The following is a 20,735-nucleotide window of genomic DNA, read 5'->3' on the forward strand; positions in this document are numbered from 1 at the left end:
GAGACTGTGTGTGAGACTGTGTGTGTGACCTATGATAAACCAGGCCTACTCTTTTTTTTTTTTTTTTTAAGATATTAAGGAAAACTGGCACAGATATTACCATATTAACATTGTAAAAGACTATTTTATTTTATTTTATTTTATTTTATTTTATTTTATTTTTATTTAAATAGTTGTTGCTATATATTAAGATCAAGTAGTGGTATATCTGAATACCAACATACAGTTTTAACCCTAACCAAGTGCTTTATTTTCTACACTTTAAATTAATGAATTAATAATAATAATTAAAAAAAATCATGCTAATTTACCTGTTGCATAATGTAACTATAACCATATTCATCTTACCAATACAGAGAACCTCCTCCTCTCTGAGGGCTCATGAAAGGCATTCTGGGAAACTCAGGAATTCATTAAGTGAAGTAGCAGTAAATAAAGTTAATTTAATCAAAAAATAAAATACATCACTTCATCACAGTTTAACTTCTGGAATTCAACAGACGTCACACACTGATGATATCCAGCAGTTTAAGGATGAGGGTGGATTTGCTCTTTATAGTGGAAGAGCGTTTTCAAAAACGTTCTCATTGCATGTGAATACTAATATGTGCATGTGTACTGGTGCACGGAATAGAACTGAATAAACTAGAATAAGCTTCACTGTCCAGCCAAGGCGTGAAAACATCAGCACAAACACGTCCACAAGATGAAATCATCACCTTACTAGATCAAACATCTCTCAACTGTACAACAGCCTGGGAATTCATACACTGACTGTGTGTGTGTGTGTGTGCTTTTACGTATGAGCTTATATGTACACACACTTGTGCAAAAGCAGCATTTAACAGGGAAAATGTGATCACTCCTAGAAAGACATCAACAGCTTGTTCCCTCTGTTCTTCACTGCACTTGTATGAACCAGTTGCATTTTAAAGGGGCATTAATCTATGAACTATATTGCCATCTATTGGTGACCTGTGGGAACTGTAACAACCATGCCAAGTCTCTTACACAGCTTACAGTGGCCCTGTATCTGGCAATTAAGCTCCAGTATCCCAATGTAGAGGAGTGCAAAATATCCTTTTTCCGACTTTCCCAGACGAGTGCAAGATATTTGATACCATTCCCATAGGCTTCAAGTCTTTATGCTAAGCTAACACAAAATGCTACCCACTGGAAGCGAACCACTGGACTTCCAGATGTGGAAATGGTACGAACATGTTGTGTCAGTCTGAAAAAGGCAATTTTGCCCAAAACATTAGAGTATTCCTTTAACCCTCCTACGGAATAGCCAAGAGGTAATATGACACAATGCCAAGTGTCATAATATTGGTCATTTGTGAGGCCTTTCAAGTTTTGTTGTGTGAATGAGTTGTGATGCCAGGTATTCGCTCGTAGCATCATCTTCTGTTGTCAAACAATTAAAAAATCCCATTGGAGTTACACTGTGTTCCTCCAGCCTACATGATGTGCAGTGTCACGACATGTGTTTCTGTGCACATGTAGAAACCTGGCTGGCTCTCTCATTTTTCTTTCATTTCTTAAATGTGGCAATAATTCCCCGCTCATTAATGACTTTAATATTGCTCTGTTTTGGTGAAGAAAAGAAGAGGGGAGGGCGGGGGCAAGAGGGTTAATTATAATCCATTGCCTGCTTTTCCCAAGTACTCTGAAAATGTGTTTATTAAAAGCAGACCTGACATGCACTGGGAAGGAAAAGAGAGCGAAAGAGAGAGAGGCACAGACATAGACAGAGAGAGAAGGGTGTGAGTCTAGTCTGGGACAGCTGAGATTTAGGGACTTGAAGTTCACATGCAATCTAATTGGCATGCGCTTTCATGGCAGGCAACATCAGCAGTTCACAGTTTGGGGTGTGTAGTTACTGGACTTGACTTGGACCGGTGTTGTGCAAAGATCTGTGTCCAGCAAGAATGTGTTTCCCTGGTGGTGTGTCCTTGTTTCATCTTCAGCTGTTATCTTGCCCCTGCATGAGGAAATTATCATGGAAAACATGCCCTAAAAAAATGACAAGTAGACTCATGTATGGCCGAACAACTTCCTATAGACTCATTATGGATGCTTGTGGTTTGAGATGAGATCACAAACAACTCTGATGTCTGTTGGATGCCTTCATTCTCTGCTATACTGTAATGTGCTGTAATCCCATTTGGCACTGCAGGGAAAACAATCCACAGAAACTGAAATCATCTTCCTTGTGAAATCAGGGGGATGGCACTCCAAGAGAAATACATTTTTTTTTCAGGAGAAACAAAAGTTTGGCGCAGCCTCAAACCAGCCTGGAGGTCTGTGGCTTAATGGATTGATAAGTGAATTAGCGAGAGCAGCGTGGGTTGGCCGGCAGCGCTGAGAGGGCCTCGGAGATAGCTGCAGGATCAACATGGAGCCATTGTGGTCATTCCGTAATAACCGCTTCTTAACAAGTTGGAAGATTTTGTTATGGCTCTGGTAGATGTATCAGCTTGGAAAATTCCAGCACTTTGGCTGATTTAAGATCGGAGCCACTGGACTACATTCAGTATCTTTGTGCGTTCAAGTCATTTGGCACGCCGTGCGGTTGCAGTGGCGGTGAGTGTCCAGTAGTGCCTTAATCCAGTATCCAGGGATTTGACAAAAAAGGATCTGCTACATTTTCATATGTTTTGCTACTCTGTCACACTGATTTAACCCAAAAGTGTTTCAACCTGTGGCAAGCTAATATGTTTAAACTTGCTGGTTACCCTTTCCTGAATAAAATACACTGGTGCACAGGAGGTGATTTCCAGTTTGTTTGGAAAATCAAGTGATCAGTGCAAAAAAATACCACAGAAATGACTGTTTTACAGAGAGCTGGAGGACTGGCAGGTATGTTGAGATGGTGAGATTGGGGCTGGAATCATCACCAAAGGTATGCCTTGTTTTCAAGGAAGTGAAAATAATGTGATTTTGATGGGATCAAATGACAAGAAAATGCAGTTTCTGTATGTTTTGCGGTATGTATTATTTTATAGGTTCATCTTATGACATGCAACCTTTGGCAACAAGATGGAAAAGTTATTTTTGGCATGTTGAGACAAACTTTGAGGTAATTAGCAGACAATAATGACATTTTGCTTTCAAGGCAACGTGAAGTACAAGAACAATGTCCACCGAGGTGGGTAGGCACCTGAGTCACAGGAACATCAGTCACGAAAACTAGAAACTGCAAAGACTACACAACTGTCTGCAAAATCATATCATTTACCAATTTCAGATGAACTGCATCAGCAAAGAGCAATAGTAGGCTAATGGCAAGTGGAAACTCACTGACCGGGACAGACAGATACGTAGAGGATTTTTTTTTTTAACCCAGGCTGTATTAAAATGTTAATTCCCATCATATATAATTGTACACAACACAACCTCAGTGTGGGCTTTAGCTGCATGAAGCCTTCAGCACAACCCATCAGGGCTCTTGTTTCCAGCCTCATAAACGAAAATGAGGCTTATTCTGGTTGTATTCTCAGTGTCTATCGCTGGTGAAATTGCTCTCAAAAATGCCTTTTACATTTCCGACCAGTGACAACATTTAAAAAAAAAAAAAAAAAAAAAAAAAACTATTAGATTGATGGGGTGGCAGCTGGTGTGGCGAGGCCTGTTTTTAGGGTGGCATCTGCACCACCAGGCCACCATGGTAGATCCGCCCCTGTTGCTGTATATATCAGCTCTGTTCTGCTGAGTCATTTTAGCTACAACTGTCTGGACTGCTCCCTGTGCCGAAGGTGCTTGTTCCCTCTTATTGTTGCCTGGATTATTTTCCTGTCTTTCTTACTTCTCTGCTAAAACTATCTGAAATTCAGAAACCATTACCTAACAGATCCAGCGCTTAAACTTAGCAGTCAAGCTGGAAACCTCAAACACTACTCAGGAAAAAACACAAAAATTACATCAACTGACAACCTGTTGGCACTATAATAACGAACTTTGCGTTTGGGCCTATAACTTTTGAATCATAACTCTCAGAAACAAAATAATTTTCTCTCTAGATTGTGTGGGCAAATCAATCCATGTAGGCCACGCAGTAGGTTTTGCTACTCAAATTTCATGAGCGCATTAAGAAATCGATCTCAAATTTTAGACACCTGCTCAGAGGTGCTAAGCTTGCGTACCTTGTCAAACAGAAATACATCAAATTTGGAAAATTTTTGTGTCGTAAAGATGGAAAGCAATCTGAACACCTCTCCTCCAGGCAGAAGGGAAGGACAGAATGCCATTGGTGTTTTTGAGTGCAACAAGCAAAGCAGGGGAAGGCCTGGTTTTGCTCCATGTTGTATGATGTTTTGTTTGTGTTGGACGGGCTTTTTTAAAGGCAAGCTATTAATTTTGCATGTGTGCTTTATTGTAATCATGTGCTGCTTTGGGGCCCAGATTCATGTGTCGCTGCTGGCTTTATGCTCATGCCATTGGAAACCACACTCTGTGAGAAAAAAACATAAAGCAGAGACAGAGAGAGAGAGAGAAGGCAGGTTTCCTAAAGATACAACCCAGAGTTTATTTGTCCATGCCCGATGCTGCGACTTTTGGGAATAGTCAGATATATGTTTTTTTGTTGTTTGTTTTTTTTCCCCCTCTTAACATTAAAAAAATTCTGTTTCCAATTTTCAGTGTTTCACAACTCAGAGTATGAGTCTGTTTTTCTTGCCATAAACATTTACAGACATCACAGAGAAAAGAAACCCGTTACAGTTTCAAAATACCTATAAACCTCGTGCTTAGCTGTTACATCCTGTTAGACACCGGACTGGAATATTAGACATGACATTTCAGAGTTAAATCATTTTTTAAAATCCAATAAATCATGCCACAAACTCTCCAAAATTGGACAAGCATGTTTCAAAAGCGTCTGTCATTCTGCATTACGGCACTAGACTGGCACTTTAAAGTGGAGAGGCTATGGATTGCAGGTAAATCAAGCAATGCGAGTAATGCCACGAAGTTTTTTTTTTTACATGAACTGTTGTCTTTTCTGCATTCATGATGAATGTTTTAGGTCATTTTTCAAGTGTATTTTCATATTTGCCCAAGTATCAAGTGACGTCAAATAACTATGCGATATGCCATAGTTTGGGATCTGAGGCAGTTTGTATCACCACTGTGTGTCCACGTCACATCCCGGCATGTTGCATCATCATATGTCCAGTGACGACATTTCACATCATGTTGCATCATGCTGCATCGTGTCATGCCAACACGGTATCATTTTTTTTTTATTATTATTTTTTATTATTGTATCATTAAAAGTTCCCACTAACATCTCTTCTCTTTGGCTTTTGTCTGCCTCTTTGAAAATGTGCTTTTGTAATGGTGTTGTTGCTGTTTGTTTTATGGGTGTATGTATGATTTTTGTTGCGTTGGCTGTTTTTGTTTGTGCTTTTTTTGTCTGAGGCAAGTTTGGAAAGCACTTTGGTCAACTCCTGCTGTTTTTAAATGTGCTATAGAAATACATATGCCTTTGACTTTGTTTGTACCACAGCACTGGGACATTATGTCAATAGATTAGATTAGCGGCACTGTTACATTCCATTCATACAATATGACAATAGACACCATATACACTGTAAGCTCATATGGTACATCACACTTCATCACCACAAGATGCATTGCTGTCTCTCTATTTCCCAATACATCCTATCTATAGCAATAAATTACTAATGCAACATCAGTGTAGAAAGAGCTGTAGAAAATAACAGCATAATAGCTGTGTAGTCACATAAGAAGAATCATATAAGCTACTCTGACAACTGCCAGTCCATATATTATTCAATAAAATTCATTCTGCTGTTGATACAAATTATTAATACTTGACTGCATTCACTGAGTTGTGGACAAAATGACTCGGAGCACAATATATGATGCAAACTTCAAACTTACACCACGGGTTCCTCTTGTGAAGTATTTGACTCTGGAGCACCTTACTGCATAAATTTGCATGCTAATGAGGAAAAAGTGAAATTCTTGAAACGGCTTTAGTTCTTTAAAACTTTTAAAAACAGACAATGCCGTTTTAAAGGTACGCTACCTTGTTATCATGTGGTAAAGAGGGATGAATGCCACTCAGTTCTCAAAGGAAAATAACTCAGAAATGCCTTTAAGCCCATCTTTTTTTTGTGCATTTGACATCAAAACATGTGATTTAAGTCAAGCATTTCAAATTGTTACATTAATTCAACAGGTTATTGGTTTTGACATGAATTAGAGGTGGTTTAGCCTTCCTCAGCCTCATCTTTAGCATCAGTAAAAACAGTGGTGTGCCCTCACATTTCAAACTGCACAGTCTGCAGCTCATGCCAATATTGCCCAACAGAAATATTGGCCAAAGTAGCATAACTGGCTATGTTTAATATATTTAGACTGTGAGAAAGTGCTGCAGTGAGGGGAAAAGGTGAGCAACAGGGGAGAAAGTACCAACAGAATTTTTTTCCCACTGTGTGGTTTTTGGTCGTATGTTTGCCTGTGTACATTCTTATATGGTATTCATCATAACTTTTATGTCTGTCATCATGCTGTTTGCTTGACCAGGTCTCTCTTGTACCCATATCTGGTTAAATAAAAGATGTGTTCAGTCTATGAACCACAGGCACTAGTCAGCTTCATTTACCCAAATAAAGAGTTTGTGATTCGGCCCAGATGCCCGGGCCTGTTCTGTTTGTCTGTTGTGGTTGTCCCCGCCTCGTCATCTGTAAATAAAAAGTAATGTGTTCAGCATGGGCCAGGGAAGGGAATGACCACAGCCCCTTGCTTGTCACACAAGAGTTGTTGATGGAGCAGTTAATCTAGGCTCCCTACTGTCAACACCAGCTCGGTATGGGCGATGCTATACTTGATGCAGGCCGACTCTAGGAAAGGAGAAAAAAAAAAGATTGGACGTTCTTTGTTTTGTGAGTTTTCAGTTCGCTGACATGCACATGGGGCAACCACAGCATTTCTGAAGGTGACATGGCTGGGAATTGAACTTTGTCAGGGTACAAGGCACGCTTAAGACAGCTGGTAAAATACTAATTATTGTCTGGCCAAGCTTAACCCTAACCTAAATGTTCATGAATCCTTAATAGTGGAAAAACACAAGAGTCATAATTTTCAAAAGAATGGAGAGCACTTTGTTTTTTTCCTTTGCAGCCTAGCAGTGACAACTTTTCTTCATGCTCTTATCAAAGTGTGACTGATATTAACATTTGACGAAGACCAAAATCTGCAGCTTGACACTAAACTATGCTTGTGTATGTATATGCTTATTTTAATACGTATACATGAAAATAAATATTAAAAGTTTGACTTATTAAAGCAAAATTGAACTTTGGTGGTGTGTTGGGTTGTGTTGTTCCTGGTGTAAGTCCACATGTTGCTGCTCTGTGCTCCCCTGAGCTGCTAATCTACAATACTGTATTTCTATCTCTCCATTCACCTCTGTAGCAAAACAGCTCCCAAAATTATGCTTTTATTGCATAAACAACCAAAAACAAAGAGGATTTTACAAAAAAAAAAAAAAAAAAAAAAAAAAAAAAAAAACATCGAGTCCCGGTACTTATTTTTTGAGGAAATTAAATAGCTCTTTTTTTTTTTTTTTTTTTTTTTTTTTTTGTTATTTTCTATTTGAATTGGAAAATAGATCAGGCAGGCAGTGTCTACAGGAAACATCCGCATAGTAACCTTGCACCAGGAAGAAATTACACAATTATGCAAAATGTGGGTACTAGGACTTTCATGTCTTTTATTTTGACATCATCTACTTTATTGGTGTGCATTTATGAGCTAAAACTATTATTATAGGACCTGTTTTTGCTTTATGAATGGACACTCATGGACTCATAGCGCCCAGGGAACTATACAACCCAACACTACCAAAGTTCAGCTTTGCATTAAGAAGAGGAAAAATCAGTAAGATAAAATTAGCATTTACTCCCATTTCATCCTCGTCAATTGTGATTTTTGATTTTCTGCTGGGTTTTCATGCCAGAATCCTGTAGTTTTAAGTGTTTTCTTTCTGATGCGGTGCAAAACCTGCAAAAACTGAAATGGTAGTTTCTGCTGATGGACAGCTAGTAGAATTGATCAGTTCTTCAATTTATTTATCCATCAAAGTGAATCAAATCCCTCATTATATTTGGGCTGCACTGACCAGACCAGATCTGAATTTTAATAAAAGAACAATACCACACATATAGGGGTCTAACCCGAGTTCTTTCATGTGTCCCTCCAGCTCCACACACAGTGCTGGGTGCACTCCCTGGAGTCTGCAGGGGGATGGAGCAACGAGGAGGAGGAGGAGGAGCAGAGAGCCCCAGCCTACGGGACAGCGCCAGCCCGGAGGAGAGGGGGGAGAGAGATGAGAGCCCGACCCTGTGTGGCCCCCAGACAGGCAAAATGAGCTGTCTGGAGGTCAACGGCAGCGTCACAGGGCCACGGAGCAGACTCAACGGCACACCACTGAGACCACTAGGAGGTAGGGTGACAAACACACACACTGCATGATTACAGGGACACAGAAATGTTCCCGTTCAAGTGTTTTTGGTTTGCAAAGGCCAGCGCTGGTGCCAATATTTATGGACTGAAGCCTCTAAGAGACAAAACTTTGTGCTGATATTCAAAGCCTTTCAGGTTGATGATTTTCATGCCAAAAATGATCATGATAACCACCGTTTCCCCCAGATATTCTCTTCCCATCAGAGTGTAAAAGCCTCTGAAACAACTCTTAGATCATGACACGGCACCAACTCTCTGCACTACTGCAGACTGTGTTATTGATCAATTCTACAATAAATCTACACAATAAAACACAGTACACTACAATAAACATATAGAAAAACATTTTTTATTTCATAAAAGGACAAATCTGATTTTAGTGTAGCCTATAATTAAATATTAGTGATTAATTCTAAATGGGTTAGGCTAAATATCAGTGGTATTAGAGTTGGGGGTGTTTCAGATGGATGGCAGAAGCTGTGAAAAGCAGATCTAAAGGTCGGGCCACTGGCTTTTATAGTCCAAAGTGGAGTGGTATAGTCTATGAGTGAGAGAGCTGCAGCAAATATCAGTATTATCTCGCTCTTTGTATTTGTGGGTTCTTGTCCAATGCCTTGGCCAAACAGGACTCACTGCACCTGCACTTGGCCAAGTGCTACAGAACCCTGTCACTCTCAGTCAATGTTAAAGGAAAACACAGTGGTTTTGGTAGACTGCAGGACTGATCTGTTTATCAGGTAAATTATAAGATAAAATAAAGATAAAGCCGCCTATCTCTTTGAATGGGGAGTTGTCTGTGTCTAATGCTCTGTCGTATGCACTGTCACTGTGCTTACCATATTTAGAGACCCTGTCAAATTGCATACACCACTGAGTCATACATTTTTTCAGAATTACTTTAGTGCCACAGAAAAACAACATTCTTCACTCACTGAGCCTTGTGCGCATGCGCTGACAGACTTGTCCACATATTTTAAATTACATGCCACTTAGGTTTGGCTGCCATAATTCTCGTTTTCTCACTTTTGGGATAAGGCTCGTTGCCTGCTATTGCTCAACAGAGCGCCATAGTGAGAAATTAACCAGGAGTACATGGAAAATTTTGGTTCTCCTCTTACAGCAAATTTGACTACTGGGACAATCTATCAGAAATCTGGTGTAGTCCTTTAAAAATTGGAGGAAAAGTGTAGAATGAAAAGAGAAGGGGCGGGTAGTGGGGCTGACCCATGTCTAGCTGAAGCTTATTGGCTAGTGGTGATGAGGGCTCTTAAAAACCACAGCATGGCCGAGGGAGAGGAGGGTGGATGGGGACCACACACACATACACGCACACACACACACATGCACACATAGAGACAAATCTGCATCAATACCACAGGATGCACACCAGCATGTGTACTCTAAAATACATAACGCAGGAAACACACACACACACACACTCACTGCACAGATGCCCAGCGTTCTCAGTTCAAAACAGTCATCACACAATCACACAAACATTTGTAACAATACACCCACACACCCACACACACAGGCATTATGCTGGGTTGCCTCCCTCCACCCTGCCATTCAGGGGTTGAGTTATTGGCCGATAGCGTGCGTGATGCTGGTTTGGGTTTGGCTGAGGCAGACCTGTCACTCCCTTGTCAGGAGCAGGATTGATAGCTTGTAAATTAGCAGTTCCATTGGGAGAATATAGTGTACTAAATGGATCTGAATGGTTCCAGGCTTGGAATAGCTCTCAGTTCTCAGCACTTGACGAATAAACTAGCCTGGACCAGCGCATCGAAATCAGCTCCACGAGTGGAATTATGGCATGTGCCTCTAAACAATGCAGAAATGATGGGCGATGATTTTTGAAGTGTGGTTTCTGGAGAGAAGCCTTCCGATTTCTTGTGGATTTTGATGTTAGTTATAAATATAAATACAGTTGTATAATCTTCCCTGTCCGCAATGGTACTGACGGATGTCAAAAAACAAGGCACGTGTCACATTTATCTTGCTCAATCTTTATTTGTCATAACACCTCAACCATGGGCAATACTTGAATCTCATTGGCTAGAGGGTGTCTGTTAAAACAATATATTGGGACACCTAAAACATAGGCCCTGTCAACAGTTTAATTCATCCTTGTATATCAATGCTCACATCTAATAATTATTGCAACCATAACAACATTAAATTAAAGGCTAAACTAAGTAGCGGCATTACGTTAAATGAATTATCTTAACAAACTGCCACAACAGCCCCATTTCTTAAAATCCTGATTGCTAAATTGCCAGATTAGCTGGTGGCTAATCTGTTGCCAGGTTGTTCTCAATTTGTACAGGAATAGTGGGGACAGAAACTTGTTTAAACTAATTTCACAGCAAATCTGTTAGCTTTTAGCTACAGGGTAAGCTTTGAATGAACTTTTTCTGTCTCTGCATTTCTGACTTATGAACTGCTTGTGCAGCAGATCTGAAATGTTGTTATGTGTATCTGCAGAATCTGGGGTTTTGAATTTTAGGGTGGGAGTTGGGGGCAGAGGAGAGCAGCCAGTAGCAACAGGCCGTTGCTATTGTATGGTGGAAAGAACACACATAATGTCAACTTTTGCACTGCAAAATTGCTAAGGGTATATTTAAGTGAGAAGCTTTGAACTCAACTGACAAAACATGGAATCAGCACCCAATTTACCAGTGAGTCGGGCTGATGATGAGAACCCTGCAGACTCAACTGCCATGTTTCTGCTCAGTTAAGTCTAAAAGGTCATCAATCAACCATCAGCAATTTTGTGTAATGCACCTTGAGTATGTACTGATAGGAGGCCTCATCATTTTAGTCATTCTGGGCTTCAGCTCATTCACAGATCACTGCAAAAAGTCAAAATCTTACCAAGATTATTTGTCTTATTTCAAGTAAAAATGTCTTATTTCTAGTCAAAATATCTCATTACACTTAAAATAAGACATGATCACCTCAGAAGTAACTTGTTTTAGACAATTTTCACTTGTTTCAAGTGAAAATTTACTTGAAACAAGAAACAAATTTTGCCAATGGAACAGGCAAATTTTTACTTGTTCACTTGTGTCACAAGTAAAAATTTGCTTGTTCCATTGGCAAAATTTGTTTCTTGTTTCAAGAAAAATGTCTAAAGACAAGTAATTTCTGAGCTGATCATGTCTTATTTTAAGTGTAATGAGATATTTTGACTAGAAATAAGACAGTTTTACTTGAAATAAGACAAATAATCTTGGTAACATTTTGACTTTTTGCAGTGATGCGGTCAGCAAAGATGTTTGCAAATTAAGTGTAAAATGTCATTTAATTGCCCTTGTCATCTAAGTGAGGTAATATCATCCGAGTCACTGGTTCTCAGCCTTTTTGGTGTCAAGGACCCCCAAACTGATACACATCAAGCTGACGACATGTGTTTGATAAGATGTAGTCTTAGGGATTCCATCTGATAACATTTAACACTACATTTAACACTAAAGGCAGTTAAACCATAACTGCCTTTAGTGTAGATTGGCAGATTATCAATGAAGAATGTGAACCTTTTGAACAGAACAGTTATTCTTATACATTCTCTCACTGGGCTAACTTGTAGCCAATGAAATAATAGTGAATTAAAAGTATTCGTAATTTTTTTGGTGACCCCTTGGAACCTCCTGGAACCGGCTCAAAGACCCTTGGGGATCCCCAGACCCCAGGTTAGGAACCACTGGTCTATGTGATGGTTGACTGTGGGGAAACACATCAACAATAAGAAATGCACCTGCTAAATGGATTTCCATGAACTGTAGGCCCATCATCAAATATGTTATTAATCATAAGTAATCCATGACCATGTTGTGATTAACACAATTAAAAGAATTAATCATCTGACACACCAACCTACATCTAGACCATACACCTCTGCGTGGAGCTCATAAGGTTTAGCTCAAGAGACCTACAGTAGATACTGCCAGCTGCTATGATACGCCACTCTGAGGACAGCCATTTGAGGCTAACCAAGATTTTCTCAAAGTTAAACTACTTGAATATTTTGTCTATTGCAAGATTGGCATCCAGAAAAATGTCAATGGCAATGTCTTATTCTGCAGTGTGGCTGAAAACTGTCCCACGTGAAAAGCAAAATAACAGAGCAGCAGGGTTAATATTTCATTACCCCTGTTATCCTGTAATTCTATTCCTATTTCCGGTTGGGGTTCGACTGTTTTCCTAAATATCTAAGTTGGCCTCTCTTCTCCCCGTCTGTCTGCCAGGCCTGATGATCCCTGTCTACTGCGTGGTGGAACACGCAGACATGGGCGTGGCTGGTGACGCTGAGGGGCGTGGTGACCGGCATGCTGAGTTTGTATTGGTTCGTAAGGACGTCCTCTTCACGCAGCTGGTGGAGACGGCGCTGGTCGCCCTGGGATACTCACACAGCTCAGCGGTACAGGCACGAGGCAAGTAGAGTTCAGTTCAGTTTGATTCAGTTTCAGTTCAATTCAATTTAATGCAAATGCAACGCAATTCAGTTTTGGCACATGTGCTGCCGAACCAAATTTAGTATTAACTGGTTAATAGTGACCAACTGACCTGATATTACAGACATGAACAAATGACCAATAGTGCCAACTGGATTCATTCAACAGTTCAGTTGTTCCCTTCAGTTAAAGAGGAAGCACTCAACAGAGCATAAAGTTCAACTTGCAAACTTGCAGCCATAGCAGTTTATGTTTGCTGTTTAGCAACCGACACCACCAGCACTTGAACGCACCATGATATTCATGGTTAAAAAATGATAATTGTCTGGTGGAAATCTCAGATCTGGACCAAAACCGAAATCTAATCAGCTAAATCTCAAGCCACCGCATTTCAGCCAAATCTGTTCAGAACGTTTTCTTGCAAACACTTTGTTGACAGAGGTAATTATGTTGTTTTCCCTGTAACATATAATGTAAAATAAATAAATCATAAATGAATGTCGGATGAAATGTAGGATGAAAATGTAAATTTATCACTGAGACTATGACAGAGCATATTTAAAAATGACATTCTATAGTAAAGTGAGTTTGTTGCCGCACCTCAAGTTTCTCAGACAGAATGAACAAGATCCCACTTATCACACAGATTCAGTCGCTTTTCTAATCTAAAATACTTCAACCAAATGGAATGTCCCCAAAAGTCAACCCAAGTAGACTAAACCAAATGCTCAAAGTGACTGAGAAAATTACACAGTTGATGACTGAGCTGCAGTCTGAGCCGCAGCAATCAGCGGTTGTCAGTCCTGGGATAATGCTGCCTTCAGTGTGTCCTTGTCAGCTCCTATTTCTGAGGTCAGAAGTAAGTACAACTTGTTGCTTCTTTGAAGTGCTTTTGGTAGGAAATAACAAAGCTAGCAGCTCTTAAAAGTAGTTTTAGTGGTATACAGATACTTTGTGCTGGAGCGGCAGAATGAAGAGGAGAAAATCTACATCAAACATGGCTACATGATATTTTCAAAGTAACATGAAATTTTCATATAGATAAATGCCCATTTTGCTTGACTGTCTGACATACGACAATAGTGATTTGACCTATATAATGCTCATGAAAGCTTTTAGATTCTTCTTCTGCTGCACAAAGGCTTACTTAAAGGACCATACCAGTGATTTCACATTTAGCATAATATCTACAAAATGTGTATACTTAAGAACTCCAATATCATTTTTCCCATCTTTTATCCAGATAGCAGTTTGCATTCATTCCACTTCAATGAGAAAATGAACTTTTGCAGACTTCAAACTTTCTTCACACCAGTATTCCATCACTGTAATAAAGTCTTCCATATTTAGTTTTCCTAAAACCAGCAGCACTGTTGTGTTTTGACTTGAAATAGGCCATTTTGACATGACATAGCAGGTAATCACAGATGTTACTAATGAAATTAATTAAGGTTCCATTCCATCTTGGTCTACCAGAGCCAGGGTCTTGGTGTTGTGCAAGGTCTGGTTAATTTAAGTGGAATGGATCTGGTAAAATTGAGGGTAAATTATGCTAAAGAGGTCAAACAGTCAAAATCACCGGTATGGTCCTTTTTAAAGATTTTGATCAAACAGAAGCGATAGCCTCCATAGCTGAGCAGATAAAGAAGAGAGCGCCACCTACAGAAGCTCAAACCTCATCAACAGGAAATCCAGTCCCAGTCCTCGCCACACTGTCCGACTGACTGGTGATGTCTGGGAAGTGCAACGCTAAAAAACACCACAGCAAAGATGGCCCTAAAGATGGAAACAAAATCTAAACAAAATACCAGGGCAATGAGCACTTAGCACTAAAGATGGAGACAAAATAAATAAACCAGATCTCACAGATTACCACTTTATTGAAGTTGTCAGCCAAACATAGGATCTCACACACAAACATGCAATAATGAAATACATAACTTTTTGTTGACACAACTCTCATGCTCACATCTTGGCAACTCGGGTATCAGGGAAAATCCAGACTTTCCCGTTATTATATGTCGTCACCATAATGTTTCCCAGTCTTATTTACCACTTAGCTGGGTCATTCATGAGTGCTCAACTCCTAATTACCCTATTTTCATCAGCACTTTAATGCAGCATAAATAGTATTGGCACAAATACTTGGTTGCTAAATGGATGGGGTTTGCCACATGAGTTACAGCGCGTGCCAAAAAGTTTAGACAATCACACCTGACACTTATTTGAATTGTCCTGATGTGGGGGAAACTCCACCCATCTGGCACTCCACGTAGTTTAAACCAAACACTAAGAAAGAGTAGTAAAGGATGATTAGCAAGCCTGAGACACACATGCAGGGTGAGAGAGAGAGCAAAAGAAGTGTAGAGACAGCATCCAGTCAAGCCTGAAACAGCGCGCACACACACACACTCTCAATCATAGTCACACAAAGGAAGGCAGTTTCACATTCCTGCTGTGTCCCGTAAACACAGGGCACTCTAACCAAGCCGACCTACGCCCTGCGACCCCCCCCTTGCCTCTCCCAAATGGATAGGTTTTGTCCTGCGAAATAAGCCTTTTCTTTTCAAATAAATAATTTCTGGCTAGAGTCATGCATTTTTCCCCCAGTGTGGTCACGACCAAAATTATACAGAGTCTCTTCTATTTTCTTCTCCAATTGAATTGTGTCTTGCATAACTTTGGCCCGACCAGTATTTTTAAACTCTGTCTGGCCCACGGGGTTTTCTTTAATTAAGTTGCACAGTATAGCTGATCAAAAAGAGGCAATTGCTTATTTAGAGGTCTGTCTTTTGCGCACTGGATTTAACTTGGATTAGCTGAATTGCTGGGCAACACAAATCAAACACAATTTCACTTAACTCCATGTTTTGCTCTGTATTCATTTGATATTCAAAATCATCTGGCAGTGTTCTCACTCAAAAGGAACTTGTTATTAGGTTTGCGAACCAGTGCAGGAGCCCCAGCACAAACATCCCGCACTCAGGACAGCTTGATTTATTTGAACATCTGTTAAGATATGTACTCGATGGAACAACTCGATGGTTTAGCCTGCTGCTTTATTTAAAGTCGAGGGAAAGGTAACCCTGTGACTGCCTTGACTACATATCATTTGTGCTCTTGTGCACATGTAGAAAACATTAAAAAGTATAAGAATTCATTAGTCCGTATATTATTATCTCTTGTCCTACTGGCTACAAATTAGATGGAGAAACTGTATCCAAGTAGATAGCTGACATTTCCCTCTGTCAACATAATATGGTTTCCAAGTTTGTTGTCTATTTGATTTGAGCAAATAAATCTTCATCACAGCAGCCATTTTGACATGAAATAGCAGGGTAAATGCAAGAGTTACATATAAAATGCAGTGTAACAAAATCAAAGTCAAGGAAACCAAACAAAGAATAAGAGATTTAACAAGGGAATCACACGGTTTGTCACCTTGCTGAAGTCATTTGGTTTCTGAGCTGTGGAGTGATCTGTCGCATGAGAGGTGGTCTCACGGAAATACATGAAATGAACTTTCTTAATGACGCATTACATCATGAATTAGGATCCTTAGTTGTGTTGGACAAAGGAATTTGAATCCACTTCGAAATGAGGCCACTGCTCGTCTCTTGTTCATAGCTTGCAGACCTCAACCATGACCTCTCCCTAACCTTAACCAAGTAGCTTTGGTGCTTTAACCTAAGCAAACACCCATGTAAGCCTAACATTAGCTTGATGTTTATGTGTATACACACACTTTGGTGTGGTAGTGGCAAGTAATTTTTCCTAATTGACTTTGCATTCGGCAGTGATTCCATGGTGTCGGCATGTAATTTTAACGCATAGCCCCACCACATAATGCAATAAAGTTATGCTCACTTGGCGTATTTCTGTGCGACCAGGTTGGTCTGAAGCCACCAGCATTAGCCGTCCCTATAGTCAGTCATTGTTGTCAAAACTGATAGTGAATTTAGAACATTTTTTAGTAATGCTGGGATTTAGGGATAAGACCTTTTAAATCATATGATGAATGTTTAGTATGATGCTCAACTGTTATACTATATTTTCATGTTTTACTATTTGAAACAAGCTTTTCAGAAGTGTTTGTTTATGCCTGGTGGCTGAAATAGGCAAGATTAAATGTTAATCTGCACAATGAGATAAACACATTAATATGTTATAAGTCAAACTGCAAGAGTTGAGTCATCCTAAGGGTGGGCTGGTTCAAATTACTTCTTCTGATTTAAAGATTAGTCTCTCTACTCATATATACGTCTGCAATGACAAATGTTGTTTAGTCCTATGATTTAATATAATTTGATTTATTTTGGGAAAGGGGAAGATGTTAAAATAGCAGCATATAGTGATTTAACAGGATGGTGACAAGTGCATGAATTAAAAAATTAAAAATTCAATCAAGTTGTCCTAAAAGCATAGTCATCTGCAGGGCACATGATAACTACCAGATATGAGAAGAAATACAGCTTGCTCTCCAACAAGGAAACAATGACCTAACAGTATTCATTCAGTTCATTAACATCAAAACGATGCTCTCATTTGTGGCCTGTTTCAATCTTTTAATGCCGTGGTGCTGATTTTACATTTCTCTTCTGATTAATCAACTATCAGAGTCCAATAAAGCTGCCTTTGTTCTTTTGTCCCTATCACCACCATTCTCATGCAATAGAGGCACACACACACACGAACACACGAACACACACGCACACACTTTTAGGCTGCCAGGCCAGGGCCAAGCAGGGTCTGTGTTTGATTTAGCAGATCCTAATGTGATTAGGCCTGTTTAGATTTGCACTTCCAACCATGCTCGCTGGAAGGCCGGGGGAATGCATCGCTGCCCAGGATGATGCACCAAGGCTGGGGGGTGAGGGTGGGGAGGCTGACGGGGGTGTCGAACTTCCAGACATCCACTAAAAAAAGTCTTTACTCATAATAGCAAAACACAAGTTGCAAAGAGCATCACAAAAAGGCCAATAGCAGATTAGTTTGACATCAAAAGCAATAAAACACATTGAGCTAAGAGATAAGCAAAGAAATGATGCCTGACCTGGGCCTTCCTAGCTGACAAGAGATTTTAGCACAGAGATGAAAATAAAGGCAAAGAACTAAGAATAGAAAAGTAGAAGTTTTTCCATACATGCATACAATAAATAAATAAATTTATAAATAAAAAAAGAGAAAAGAATAAGAATCAGGCACTATACATATAAACACTGGAATTTAACCAGCATTAGTTTTTGATGGGTAATATTTAGATTTTTGATTTTTGACTGTGATTAAGAAGATATGCAAATCCTTTTTTCCTTGGTATTCCTCCTCTTTTACCCGACAACACCGCATAGCCTTAGTTCTAGTGAAAATCTTCTGAAATTGCTATATTTTTACAACCATCAGTTTCACAAGAGCTTGTTATTATGTCTTCATTTTTAATACTGGGCTATGTAATAGTCCAGTAACTGGTCAATAATTGGAATCAAATGTAGAGATCATTTTTTAGCATTTAGCCCCATTGACCGCTGTATATTCTCTGTTTAGCAAGTGCTCAGCACTGCCCCCAATGGACAAAAGACAGTACTGCTCTCCTTTTTTCTGCCTCACATTAGTCAGTGGGTGTGGGTCATCCTTCTCTCTGTAGGCTTTGGTCTGACCCAGTACATGTCGCTTTGTAGCATCCCTGAGCAGCGGTCCCACCTAAACACACTCTCTTTAATCAATGTACAAACACACATGAACCAGTTTAACAGATCTATTACCATTTAATGCTGATGGACATGTGCATTACATGTATTCTCATGTAAGTGTGTGTGTGTGTGTGTGTGTGTGTGTGTGTGTGTGTGTGTGTGTTTGTGTATGTGCTCCAGGCATCATTAAAGTGGGCCGCTGGAAGCCAATGCCTATCCACTACCTGACTGATGCCCCAGAGGCCACGGTGGCTGACATGCTGCTGGACGTGTACCACATGGTCACCCTGCGTATTCTGCTGCACAGGTGAGCCTGCTGTGTCCAGCACTTGAATGAAATGAGTTTTTGAAATCTAATACCAATACATTTGCTTTCAAGGATTTGGACACATGGATGATTGAGATGTCCAGTGCAATGACTTCAACTCCCTCATAACAGTTGATTGTGTTTAAGTTATTCCTCCAATCTGGGATAATGAGTAATGAGGAGGAGTTACATACGAGGTACCTTGGATAGCTCCTGCAATCACTGCTGTTGCAGGATCAGCACCTTAACAGCAGTTATATCACTTTATAGTTCAAAATTGAGGCTGTTCAATACATTTAACTCCATAATCTGTGTCCAGTGCTCTAAAGTGGTCTGTTAAAATTTGTGGCACATTTGAAATAAGTATCCTCACTATGAAAGATGTTAAAACTGGCCTGTGCTGTGCTTCAGGAGAGGGGCCTGCTCAGGTTTCACTGCGGGAGGGGGCCTGCATGTGTTTGTGTTACGGTGCTGGCTGAGGCTCATGGGTACTAAAGTATTTAGTGCCATTTTACATCGGTATGGAGCACCTCATTAACTATTCATACTGTTGACCAGTCAGTGCATTCATTAAAAACTGGTGGGAGATGACATCATTGGAATTGTGAATGGGTTTGATTCTGTTGACAGGCAGGGGAGAGTTTCTTGAAAAGCGTTGGTCCATCTCCACAGTGCTGACAGCTATAATCATTTAAGTAACTTCACATTAACAGGTTATTTGTTACATTACACCATGGAATTTAGAAATGCAGTTTTCATTGCACTGGACCTTTAATGGCTGGGTTGACCAGCAAGGCAGTCTCCTTTTAAATAAATGAGAATATCATTTTGTTGATTTAAATAAAGCATTTCAACTTCACAGCTTTGCCAGGCTGGAGGACTTGCCGTCAGAGCAGTGGAGCCACGCCACAGTGAGGAACGCCCTCAAAGAACTGCTTCGGGAGATGAACCAGAGCGCTCTGGCCAAGGAATGTCCTCTCTCTCAGGTAACTGCTCAGCGGCACTACAGCAACTCAACAGGTGTTCAAATGTGATTTTAAAGATGGAATCTGTGACATTTTACAAGTTTCTGGCTTGTTAGGAATAAACAGAGGAAGAATCAGGTAGTTAGCATGAGCAGTGGCAGCTCCCATGGGTGAAAAGGCAAAGCACAAAGAGCGCCACCTACAGAAACTCACTTCACCGACAGAACCCCCCCCCCCCCCCCCCCCCCCCCCCCCCCCCCCAAAAATAGGGACCAAATTAAAATGCATGAATTACCACTTTTTTTTTTTTTTTTTAAATAACATTTATTTACTTACTTACTTAGCTATATACTAACTTCTTTATTTAGCGGCTTATTTATTTATTTATTTATTTATTTATTCATTCAGTCATTGTACTTTTTTAGACAGACACTTTGGCCTAATTATGCCCTACAAGACCATCTAAAGTATAATTTTTAACTGCATCTTTTCCAGAACTGAATGTTCTGTTTTCCTGGATTTGATTCACATACACACACACACACACACACACACACACGCACTTGCACACACTGATAGCTGAGTTGCTTCTGAGTGTTTTCTCCAAACATGTGGTTTCATCATCGTTTCACCACACAGTTAGTGCACTGTGTAATCTCTCGCTCTCTTTTTCTCCCCGTGTCTCTCTCTCTCACACACACACACATGCACACACTCACAACTATTGACACCATCCCATGGGAAAGGATACACACACGCACACCTCAATTATCATCTTCATACACACCCTGTAGTCATTAGAGTGGAGAGTGTGTCATTTAGA

At 40.0% G+C, this 20,735-nt stretch overlaps 1 protein-coding gene across 1 annotated transcript in view; it reads left to right on the top strand.

Moving 5' to 3' along the window:
- Positions 1–20,735, top strand: part of LOC115373327 (DNA-binding protein SATB2-like) — a 39,268-nt gene that overhangs the window by 5,030 nt on the left and 13,503 nt on the right. Inside the window, exons 2-5 of the mRNA XM_030071661.1 lie at positions 8,234–8,476; positions 12,747–12,932; positions 18,821–18,947; positions 19,810–19,933. Coding sequence (XP_029927521.1) covers positions 8,278–8,476; positions 12,747–12,932; positions 18,821–18,947; positions 19,810–19,933 — 636 coding nt within the window. The 5' untranslated portion in view covers positions 8,234–8,277. The remainder of the gene's footprint in view (positions 1–8,233; positions 8,477–12,746; positions 12,933–18,820; positions 18,948–19,809; positions 19,934–20,735) is intronic.

The sequence above is a fragment of the Myripristis murdjan genome, chromosome 2 (genome assembly GCF_902150065.1).
Source record: "Myripristis murdjan chromosome 2, fMyrMur1.1, whole genome shotgun sequence".
Classification (NCBI taxonomy): domain Eukaryota; kingdom Metazoa; phylum Chordata; class Actinopteri; order Holocentriformes; family Holocentridae; genus Myripristis; species Myripristis murdjan.